At 52.7% G+C, this 11866-nt stretch overlaps 4 protein-coding genes across 4 annotated transcripts; 3 read left to right on the forward strand and 1 right to left on the reverse strand.

The window, feature by feature from the left end:
- Nucleotides 1-1516: 1516 nt before the first annotated feature.
- On the reverse strand, nt 1517-4982 carry PV10_08931 (uncharacterized protein). The gene is made up of 2 exons (XM_016374018.1): nt 1653-4982; nt 1517-1597 (listed from the first exon to the last, which is right to left on the reverse strand). The coding sequence occupies exon 1, from the start codon at nt 4639-4641 to the stop codon at nt 1714-1716; it is 2928 nt and encodes a 975-aa protein (XP_016220929.1). The 5' UTR covers nt 4642-4982; the 3' UTR covers nt 1517-1597; nt 1653-1713.
- A 1066-nt stretch (nt 4983-6048) lies between these two features.
- Nucleotides 6049-7203, forward strand: PV10_08932 (uncharacterized protein; the record flags this gene model as incomplete). Its single annotated transcript, XM_016374019.1, has 1 exon — nt 6049-7203. The coding sequence occupies one exon, from the start codon at nt 6049-6051 to the stop codon at nt 7201-7203; it is 1155 nt and encodes a 384-aa protein (XP_016220930.1).
- A 130-nt stretch (nt 7204-7333) lies between these two features.
- Nucleotides 7334-9622, forward strand: PV10_08933 (uncharacterized protein). The gene is made up of 2 exons (XM_016374020.1): nt 7334-7914; nt 8020-9622. The coding sequence occupies exons 1-2, from the start codon at nt 7469-7471 to the stop codon at nt 9371-9373; spliced, it is 1800 nt and encodes a 599-aa protein (XP_016220931.1). The 5' UTR covers nt 7334-7468; the 3' UTR covers nt 9374-9622.
- An 826-nt stretch (nt 9623-10448) lies between these two features.
- PV10_08934 (uncharacterized protein) lies at nt 10449-10757 on the forward strand (the record flags this gene model as incomplete). Its single annotated transcript, XM_016374021.1, has 1 exon — nt 10449-10757. One exon carries the CDS (start codon nt 10449-10451, stop codon nt 10755-10757), a length of 309 nt encoding a protein of 102 aa, XP_016220932.1.
- Between the last annotated feature and the right edge of the window lie 1109 nt (nt 10758-11866).

The raw sequence follows: 11866 nt of genomic DNA on the forward strand, positions 1-11866 counted from the left end.
TTTCCCCCGTATGTCTTTGGCCACAAGACTCGAATCGTGTGCCTCGATTGCTGGAGATGGATCTACGCTGTCAGTGTCTGCTGGCATTGTGGCGAGGTGGTCTTTAGACGCACAGATGCGATACGCTTTGGGTGGTGTTGGTGGCATTGGGCCTGTTTCTCATGCCTCATCTGTGCCGTGAATAGTCATTGATTCGCCACCGCCTTCACCGTCTGCTGACACATGACAGTCGCCTCTGACTCCCCCTTCCTACTTGGACTACAGAGGGCGACCTCACAAACGCGGAATGACTGTTATTGAACCTCCGGTGTGTACAAGGTGCAGTGACGAGTCTGACTCTGTCACCAAACTTGAACAGCACGTCCGAGCCTCTAAGACACCGCCTTCCGAGATCAAGACACCCATTCCGCTAGTGACAAGTCCGTCATTCATGGTATCCTTGAGTCATCCCCTAGACGCATGTCCACCCAGTCACCGTAATCGTTCTTCACTGTCACGACCACAGCCCGCATGGATGTCACTGCTTCCATCCCAGAGGCGACCGAGTACGGCGGCCAAATAACAAAGCTCAAATGACACGGCTAAAACACAAACAGTTGAGGCCCCGAGATCAACTACAAATTCTATCCCACTAGCGAATGTGTCAATGATAGACCTCACAAATCCCTCGTCAGAAATGCGCCCTAACCACACACCACTGAGAACATCTACCTCATCTTCAACCACTTCATTGAACCCTCCACCGAATGGAAGACACAGTGGATCCGGACTTGGAGGAGTCGATCGACGAGACGATATTCGAGGTCCTCCCAGGCACGATCGACGACTTGTGCGAAATGCTGGAGGCAATAGAGGATGGGGACTTGCCGATGCTCAGTTTCTACCTTCTGACGACGAGATGAAAAGCACTGGTCCCACGGTCGTGGAGAATCTTCAACAGATGAACCCCTCAAAGGCTCCACGATTGTCGGTAGAAGGTGAAGCACTGCCCCAGAAACCCCGATTCTCGCGTCGTAAACAATCACCAGGAGTCATGGAAGGAGGGAGGTGCCAGGTGGAAGCATCACATACTCGGCTACCGTCTCAGGATACTGCGGCTGCGCGAAATCCCATTTTGAAAGAACTCTCTGGGTTTCTCGTCAGTCGCACGGGGAGATGGATTCTACCTAGCCGGGTGACGGCGGTCAAAAGGTCAAGCAAAGCGGTTCCACAGAATATTTCTCAAAGTGGTCTGAGTGTGGCTTCAGAAAAGGACACGAGTTGTGATCGGTGCGGAGCGGATATGACAGATTGGTGGGTGAGGAGGGAGAGTCAAATCGAAGCAAAGACAAGGGCTGGTGGGACGGACAAACGCCAGGCGTGCCAAAGTTGTCTGGACGATCCTGATGTTCCTAGTGCGTGCCCGTGAATCGCGATAGATGAAATAAGCTGTGACCTGAATAGCAAAAGACCGACAACTCTTGACCTTTGTTCTATGCTACTGTGCTTGACGCGTTCAAAATAGCGATTCCATTAGCCGGACTAGAATGCCATGTTATGGACACAAAAGACAACAGGACAAATGTCGTTGCATATATCTAAGTAGTGAATATATCGTCTATGCTGAAATTAGTCAAACATGAAGAAACATAATTTGTACAGTCTAGGCATACAATGCGCCTGGCGAATGAACCAGCATTGGCATGAAGCGGCGGAACAGGAGGGTGGATGTAGCTAGTATCGACTCATGAGCCACACTCTACGCTTCTCATCCCCAAATTCTCTCAATTTCTCCGCCAGACTCTCAGCAACGGCCAGGTAGTCGTCGACCAGGGCATAGCCGAGCCCTCTCCGGAGCACCTTGTCCCTATCAAGAGCCTTGAGACTGAGTTCGAGCGAGACTGGCAGTTTCGTGGTGATGCCCAATTCCGCTCTGGCCTCTGGTCCCATTTGCGTGGGATCGCCCAGGCAGTCCTTGTAGGCGAGCGGGAGCTCGCTGCGCAGGCCATGAATACCCGCCGCGAGGAGGGCCGCCATGCCGAGATACGAGTTGCCGATGCCATCGATGGTCTTGAGCTCGTAGTGACCTGGGCCGCATTTCCGGAGCGGAACCTCCTTGTTCTGGCTCCCCCAGCACACATATTCGCCTCCAGCCCAGATGCCGGCTCCAATCCGGGCGTAGGATTCTTCTATGGGGAGGGTAAATGCCAAAATGGAGGGCAGATGTTCGAGGACGCCAGCCAGGAACGAGTCTTCAAAGCGTGACAGTGTTTCCGGTGGACCGTTGATGCTGAAGTGGGCGTGACAGGCACTGCCACAGGTGGCGGCAAAGGGGCGTGGGTAGAGGGTGGCTTTGAGACCGTGCTTCTTGGCGATGTTGCGTATGACATCTTTGGCCTTGAAGAGGTCGTCAACGGCCTTGACAGGTTCAACAGGAGGCAGGGCAAATTCCCACTGTCCTGGAGCAGATTCGGCATGGAAGACGGGGAGGTGGATGTCGAGCTCACCCAGACTCTCGACAATCTCCTCGACCATGGGAAGAGCATCGAGTTGTTGAAAAGAGAGATTTGTCCACGAATGGTTCAAATGCAAGGGTTTAAAGTCGACAAAGTCAGAGCCATCCTCATTGTAGACAGGGCGCATGAATACAACTTCGATCTCGAAGCCCATCAAAATGTTGATGGAAAAGTCGGCGCGCAGGATGTCGGCCTGGTACTGCAAGGTGGAACGCGGACATCGGTCGTAGGGTTCTGTGGCAGGAGGGTGATTCGTATCTGCCAGCCACCAGGTTTGTACGGTGGCGGATGGGGAGGAGAGGCCTTTGTTGAGGCGCAAGGTGGACAAGTCAGGCTGTAGGAAGAATTGACCGGTGCTCGAGCAACCGGTCGCGGCTTGATCGTCTTGCAACAACCTGGTCAGAGCCGTGGTGACGTAGGAATGGTTGTTGGCGGCGAGTTGTTTGCGGAATTGAGGGACGGTCACCATCCGATTCCGGAGCGTGCCGGTGTAGTCGAGAAATTGAAGCCAGACGTACTTGAGGGAGGGATTGGCCTGCATAAAGGCATCGAAGACGGAGACGGACTGGGCAGAGAGAGTATGGGTCGAGTATGCTGTGGGGCCAGTGATGATGCCAGGTCGGAGGGCCAAGGTGGAAGACGTGCCTTGGAGGGGCAACAGCGAGGCGGAGGGCCTTAATTCAGAGGGACCGGCGACAGTGACGGCGGTGCTGACATTGGAACGGAATGAAGGAGTCTTTGAACCGCCGTTGACGAGGGTCCTCAGACTTTCGTCCGAGGCTCGTCCACAGGCGTGTAACAACTCGGGAAAGCGACGTTCTTCGTCGAGTTTGTACAAGGAATTGGAGTTCCAAAAGAGAATGTCGACGGCGAGGTCAATGGCTTGGGCGACGGTCATGTCGTTGGCCGCGACGTAGACGGTCAACAGTCTCTCGAGCGCCTCACGGAATTGTTTGTTGGCCAGCCAATATGTCTCGGGGTAGAAGTGGCCATCGGTACTCCAGAGGATTTTGGAGCTCGGGGTGAGTTCGAGAGCCTGTCTCAAGACGGATTCTTCTCCGTCTCTGGACAGCATGGGAAAGACTTCGCCAATGTCAAGCCAGGCGTTGGAGTAGGATGTTGCTAGGTAGCCAGCCTCTCGAGTGTAGGGATAGGCAGAGTGGAGAAGGATGAAGTCAACGTTGGGGAAAGCCTCGATGAGGGGCTGCATCAAAGCAGGGTTGGACTTGACCAGGTTGATGTCGGTATCGCCCAGACCGGTGTGGAATTGAAAGGGGACGTTCTCGCCGTCGGTGTCGATGAGCTTTTCGAGGACATCGCAAACGGCGACGACGAGATAATCGTTGACTTCTTTCTGCTCGATGCGGTATTTGTGATCGCCAACTGCACGCTGGAGAAAGTCGTGGAAGGACTTGAGAAGGACAGACTCGGTCAGAGATTGTTGAGGGCGAAAGTTGTTGCGGCTGTCGAGCGAGACGTCGAGGCCGGTTCGATAGCAAACGACGGACTTGAAGCCTCTGACATCGGGGTCGTTGGCCAAGGTCCTGATCTGGTTGCGGAAGACGGTGTTGAAGCGAACGAGGAAGCTTTCTGTCTGGCTGATGTGCCAGTCAGCGTCAAGACCGACTCTCATAAAGCCGGCGGCGTGCGCGAGATGCTCAAGCAGGTCGGCGGCGATGGCTTCGATCCTCACGATGCGTGAGACGGTGGGGACAAACTGACGATGCCATTTGTAGGAGTGGATGATGTCAGGGGACAGTCCATCGTCCATGAGGATGGCATGTGTTCCTTGGAGAGATCGCTTGATCAGGGCGGTATAGTCTCTGCGGATCCACTCGTAGCGTGCAGATTTGACATCTTGTAGAGTTTCTGGGCATTGATAGAATTGGGCGAGCTGTTTGACACCGCGAATATGAGGTAGTGCGGTATGGACATGGTCCAACAAGGCATGGCCCTGGGCTTCCGAGGTAATGGATTCAAATGGGTATTCTGATCCGCCCAAAGCATTGTCTTCGGTCAACAAGTTATGAGCGTGGTTATCAATGATGGGAAAGGTTTGGATGATAAGTTGGAGGTCTTGGATGGTGGCACTGTCGAGGTCGGAAACATGATGGAGATTGGGATAGTGGACAGGGTACGAGGCCATTGATGTGAGGGAGCGGGGGGAGAATGGCAGATCTGAGGATCGACTTCGTAGAGCATGCGACAAGGAGGGATGAGCTGCAAGACGGGGTAGTGTGGGCGGGAGTTCTTTGTGGGAGGATGGTAGGATCAAGTGCGAAGATGACAGGCGCAGCTTGATGCTAAGGTGAGGTGGAGGAGGAGATGGATCGACAGTGCATAAGGATGTATTGGGGCTCGCAACCAGCCGAGAGAGATGGATGGGTGAGAGCGAGAAGAGAAGCAAGTACAGAGATAGATAGGGAAGAGAAGAGACGAGGGATATGGGAGGGGATGTGATGGGAGGAGTTGTCCGTCTCGTGGGTGGTTGTGATTGTGAGATGGTCACGACAATCTTTCCATTCTTTCCGTACTCTGTAGGAAAATCCCCGTCCCCAGATTTTGGGGAAACTGCGTTGGTGACTGGGTGAGTGCCTGACGCGTTGGTAAGTAAATGCACGGTTGGTCAAGGCTCAAGAGGCTTTGGTACCTCCGTAAGCATTGCAGGGCATAGCATACGAGAACTCGTACCCCTTCCTTACCTAGAGGTTACAGGTAGGTAGGTAGGTAGGTACCAAGACACCAGGGCTGCACGGCACCACGGGTACCTTAGTTAAGGTAGGTTTAGGGGCCCTTGGTCCTGATGCAAACGTTATCGACGATGCTGCGGGTCGTGTTTCACGATGCTGGTCAATGTGGAGAAGATGACGGTGTGAAATAGTGGCAGTAGTGCCCGTAGTTAAGAAAGCACCCACGCCCATGAGACAGATTTGATAATTCCATACCTAGGTCCTTACTCGTACGTAGGTGGCCCAGAGCCAAGTCTCGCCTAGCTTAGGTACAGTCGGAGCAGTTGTGATCGACACCACCAAACAAACGGCCTAAGAAAATGCTGGTAACCGAGCACGCCGGGGCGGTTGGTTGGCCAAATACAGCCTGCAACAATATACGGATAGATTCAGAGTGCAAGGTAACGAGGCAACCCATAAGGAATTTCCTTGTAGTCTCATTACTTTTTCCATTATTCTTTAGGGACACCTCAATCATTGTGCGACAGACAGGTTGTGTGCCTTCCCTACAAACTGGATGACGCTTAAGGAAGTCGCGTCCTTGACCGTGTCAAACTCGGGTAATTACGCAATCATCTCAATCAACGACTGTCACTTCACTGACCACGAGTGCATTTCCATTGCAATGGTGATGAGATTCAATGTTGACCAACGCTCATTCGCAACAACACCCCCATATCCAACTCATGTCCAACTCAAAGTACTTGACGTCAGCGATGCCAACTCTCCCACTACATCCCTCAACATGACCTGTATCCTCTCTCGACAGCCTGCGTTTACCCTGACGCACCTGGTCTCACCCAGCAGGGCTGTCCCGTCACACAATGTCCACGCCTTTGAACCCGTTGAAACGTGCCACTGACAGTGCCGACCGCTCGTGCCGCTCCATCAGCCCTCCCCCGATCCGCAGAAAGTTCCGCCCTGACCCTGACTCTGACACACACCACGTGGACTCCCACACCGCACAACCACGCCCCCAGCCGCAGTCAATCTGTATCTTCAGTTGGAATGTCAATGGCATCGGACCTTTGCTTCAACGGCATTTGTCATTCCATCCATCAACCTCACAAGCCCTCTCTCCATTAAGGCTCTTTCTTCAACGTCACCAATGGCCCCAGTTTCTCTGTCTCCAAGAAGTCAAGATTGCCAACAATGACATTCCTACTCAGCGGAGTCTTCAATCCGCTGCGAATTATGGTGCCCTGTCCAACGAACATACTTACACAACCTTCTTTTCCCTCCCGACGGACAAGTACAACGCAACAGGGTTCGGCGGCAAGGTATATGGCGTTGCAACCCTCGTACGAGATGACAGCGTCCCTAACGTGAACATGACCTGGACGCCGGCGTGGAGCCTCGAAGGTCGGTTGCTCATTCACGAGATGACCGATGGAATGGTCGTCATCAACGGCTATTGGGTCAACGGCACCTCCAACCCCTACCGAAACCCCACTAGCGGGGCCATCCAAGGCACTCGCCATGACTACAAACGAGAATTCCACCGACGTCTCCTTGAACACGTTGTCCGATTCCAAACACACAACAAGCATGTTGTCTTGGTCGGCGACATGAACATTGCCAGATCACGCCTCGATGGCTATCCGAACCTCCGCACCACCCCCATTCAGCACGTCAAGAACCGGGCCGACTTTAACGACAAGTTCTTCAACTCCGAGGTCGGTATGCGCGGTGTTGATGTTTTCAGACACGTCAAAGGCGACCAACCCAAGTACACGTATCATCCGCGCGGTAATAAAAGTTGGGGCCACAGCTGTGACCGAGTTGACCTGATCATCGTCAGTGAATCCATGATAGATGCAGTCGTCGACACGGATATTTGTGACAGTGCGACTGAGCGTGGACACAGTGATCATGTTCCGCTATGGGTCTCTATTGATCCCTCTAGGATTAGAACCTGCAGGCCTCCGACGACGGCAACAGTAATGGAGCAAATTGAACAACAAGTAACGGCGCGTTGACCCGCTCTGGTGGAGTCGATTCTCGGGTGGTCACGTGCATCAGATCTACCGAGATCGGCCGTCGACGCTTTGTAGCGGCAGATTCTCATCTAATGTCGTTGTATGTTTGTACAAATATTCCATCGTCCCACATTGAACCTGCAACATCTCCACCCATGTCCATCCAAGTCCTGTCGACCTTGGAGGGTGCTCTTTTGGGTGTAGACCAAGTGAGTCTGCACGAGTCTCCCCTCGAGGTCACGGACATCCACCAACGACCGGCGCCATGCTCTCTCTTAAGTCGATGCCGGTGGCCGCCTTCAGCAATGAGCCCAAGACAACTATCCAACAGTTGCCAGTGGAGATTCTTGATGACATTGCCCAACAAGTCTTCGACGATGGACTGAGACAGATTGACACCCTCACTCCCTTCGCTTCTACATGTCGCCGCTTCCGTGAATCCGCCCTCCCTCTTCTCTTCCGTCGAGTCTCACACGCCGTCCACCACTACAACGACGACTGTGCTGGTGGCAATCTGCGTCGCCTTGTGGCACATCCACATCTGTTGACCTCCGTCCAGACCCTCCACATTACCATGCCCTTTGACCGTCCTAGCACTGTCCCGCAAGCCCTCGCCCACGCCGTTGTGCCTTTGGTGGCCCGGCAAGACGACCTTGAGCTGGAGCCGTTGCGCAAGGCTCTACCTATGATGCATCTACTTCGTGGTGTTCGGTATGAGAAGAAACTCCACCTTCTACCCCTCCCATTCCCCACCTCGTGACCAATGCAGACGTTCACTCGGCCGCTAGATGGCCAGATTGTTGACCCCCAGACTAGTTTTGAATGTCCCGCGGACGCAGCCTACCGAATTCTTCTCATGTTGCCAACAGACCGCACGTACGAGATCATCTTGGATCGTATATACCCAAGTCAAACATGGCCCGACCCTCGATTGCTCGTGGCCAAGTTGCCTGTGATCGTGTCGTGTCACAAACTGAGTGTTGGCATGGTTGGGGATTGTGCGACGGCAGACGACGTGACGACTCCTTTGCTCCATCAGGCCTTACTGAGGGCCTCTGCGGTCCATCTCCCTGCAGAATGGGTAATCGGAGATGGGATCGACAACACCATGCACTCCACGTCGCCGTCGATGTTTGGTAAGGATGACGCTCTAGAGGAATTGTTTCTCCAACCGAGACGCTGCCCACGATATCGACCCATCGAGTTGCACGAGTTGCACGTGACACCATCAGATTTCCCATGGCAGAGACTACGGCGACTGTCACTGGACCTGGGAGGGTTTCTGGCCGAGTTTTGGCGCTATATTGGCCCTCGATTGACCATGCTAGAAGCACTCCGGATTCACGGACCCATTGGACCAAGTTACTCCTTGGCACATGGCGATGCTCGACACTATACTCGGCGACTGGCGAACGGCAATGGCGAATATGTCGACGGACTAGCTCACGGGTTCGACTTGACCAATCTGCAGAACCTCCGCGAGCTGGAGATCAACGGCAGGAATTTCTCAATGCCCATGTCCAAATTGGTCGGTCCAGGATTGAGGCGGCTAAGACTGCACTCGGAGAATGTGCAGTTGTACGCGTTCCAGTCGCGAGATCAGAGGAGTCCAGGGGAGATTATGGAAGCAGCACGACGGGCGCCAGATCTGGAACATCTGGAGCTAGACATTGGATATATCGACAATCTGTGGCACCCCACGGCGATTCCTGGGGTGGACGTGGACGTGGAGCAATACTCATTCTTGGACGCCATCACTCGGTTTCGACGGCTGCGCTTCCTTCGGCTGTTTCCACCGTTTGTGGCCAGAGGCGAAACCTTTGACTATAACCGGGCGCGTCTGTGCGTGCCGGTGAGTGACGACCAAGCCATCCGACTGTTTGAACACGTACGCAAGAAATGTCCACGCTTACAGATGCTGTCGATCGCTGCGGTGCCGTATGCGGTCAGAACCCACACCATGAGCTGGGAGGTCAAAAGGCACGGTTCCCAGACTGTCCTGACGACACGACACCGGGATAAGAATTATCAGCACCGACAGGTCTGGGTCGGCCAACGTCGACTCAGCAGCGAGATCCAGCGGTTCACCAAGAGGACACCTTACCTGCCAGAGTCGGAGTCATGGACATTGTCCGATCTCGAGTGGGAAGACCGCATGAGAGTGGCGTAGGGTAGTGAATGTCTATTCATAGCCCTCGATTCGATCTACCGAGTACTTGTCGAATGTAATTAAAAGAACATCAAGTGGAGTAGACGCGGGCATGTCCGTCCGAGAAGTACTCAGCTTGTCATTCAAGACCAGTTGTGTTGACAGATCAATTTCAGCTGTTGCTGGAGTGGACCTGTAGACTTGTTATAACGTAACTTTGACGAATATGAGATGTCACGGCATTGTGAGTTGCTACGAACAACGGTTCTGAAGGACCACTCGGACCGAGAGGCTATGTAAGGAGTCTTGAGGTCTTCAAGACCACGCAGCCATTCAAGAGGCCGAGGGGGTGGCTTGTGAATCTCTTATTGTAATAGTGCGTTCGACGATCTCGGTGGAAGAAGGATCGCGTACACTTGTCAGAATACGGAGCCAATGATCTCTACTCAATGATCTCTACTCCCTACTGTAGATAATACAGATAACTCATGAGCTAGGGTGTAAATCCCACCAATACCCTTTCACTTTATAGGATAGCCTATTCGTAGACATGGTGACATGCCGAACCACGAAATATGCCGACTTGAATCATCCGGACACGGCGTCCGGCACTTGGCGTCAACGAGAGCCGCTCCGGAGCGCACGGTGTAAAGTCAGGGATGATGATTGGAGCAGTCTAGACTTTTCACTCCATAGACTTCTCTCTGGAAGAAGAATCAACTTTTACTCGGTAGATTCCCCAGATATCCACACTCACAAAATCTTCCAAAACAAGCTCTTGTGGCTCTTTGCCAGGGGGAGGGGCGCTTGGTTGTCACTGGCATCTTCACGATGTCTTCCTCGCCCTTTCAATTGGTCAATTTCCCCTTGAACCAAATCCAGTTCTCAGTCCCCTTATGCCACCAAAACTACAAGAATGAGGTGTGTTCCTCGCCTCTCACATGAAACATTTTGTCTGTAATGTGAATCACTATCAGAGCGACCTTTTCTACTGTGCCTCGAAATTCTTTGTCTGCGTTTGCATTTGCATTTGCATTTGCATCCATCGCAATCTTGAGCATCATCCATTTTCTCGATACACTCAGTCGCCTCCACAATGGCGTCAACCACACAGGCGATTTCGTTATGGAGCATTTTCACGTTATTGTTGTTCCTCACCACATCGGCATTTTCCCTGCCCACCAGTTTACAGATTTCGCTTCGAATGCACGACAAACATCTCCTGCCCGCCTGGGCCCAGGGTCTCATCCCACCACCGATAGATCATAATGTCCAGGACAATGACGACATTCCTGTTCGAATCGACTATCCAACAATCACACCTGTTGACGCCGATGGAATGCCAACTGGAGCACCGTCGACCCCTACGAATTTGTTGATCCGGCTGGACCAGGATCGTAGGTGATGACACGTCAATCATGTCCCTGGAAGACTATCACTATATTCACGAAGCATTGTTCCTCCACGACAACTTTTGGACGCCATTCTAAGAAACCAGTCGAGATTGTGTTGAATACCTGACCAAGTCACGTTGGCACAGCAATTCTTAGGTATACCATGTCCAATCCAAGCAGAATATCCATGATCTTCTTCATCATCTGCTTGGCAAACACGGCGATATGCCATCGAACGTCACCAGTCCTGACCATATCTGCCAAAGATGTAGATTAGGGACCTACCTCCTCATGTCGGGTTCGTTTTCTGACCGTGCACACATGCAATGGAACGTTCTTTGACTTCCACTGCACTGCTTGCACACTACGGAGCACAGCTGGCGCCCTTCAGCCGCCGGCAGTGACAAAGTTGACAAGCTGGTCGAGTTGAGCTTAAGCAGAATAGACTTCGATTCTCGGAACAAGCATCATCATTGGTCCGATGTCCGTTCCGCACGGTGGCTTGCATCTTGCATCTCCATCGAGTGTCCGACACTGTCAATATGGGTAAATATCGAATGAGACGTGGTCGATTAAAGAGTGACACTGACAGTGGTGGTCACTGATGATGTGTCCGATGTGTCCGACCTAGCTAGATTCTTCAGCCTTGTCGTATGCAGACCAGGTTTGTCTTCTACCTTGTACATACTACATGTCTGCCACACGTGTCTGCCTACATGTACATAAATAGATAGACAACATCGAAAGGCTGAATGGGCACTGTCTGGCGCAAATTGGCGTACGGAGAATGTCCAAGCTATGACCATCGACATCGCATCCACTTGGTCAACTGCCAAGTACTACGGCGATGACGACGACGACGAGGCCGATGCCGATGGCGGGCACGGTCACCTCGCATCGTACCAGGCCGGGCCCCGATGAACCAACCAATCGACCTACAAAGTCTATATTTTAAACACTTCGATGGTCCCCCTCCCAAACGACCCATTCTTGAATGATATCGGAGAAGAGATCTATCAGAATACATGTCAAAAGTCTGAAGAAGGTATTAATAGATGCTGACGTACCTGCATACGTATGTACTTGGGCACTATGACTATGACTATGACTATGCCTTGTA

Source organism: Exophiala mesophila, assembly GCF_000836275.1.
Source record: "Exophiala mesophila strain CBS 40295 unplaced genomic scaffold supercont1.6, whole genome shotgun sequence".
NCBI lineage: Eukaryota > Fungi > Ascomycota > Eurotiomycetes > Chaetothyriales > Herpotrichiellaceae > Exophiala > Exophiala mesophila.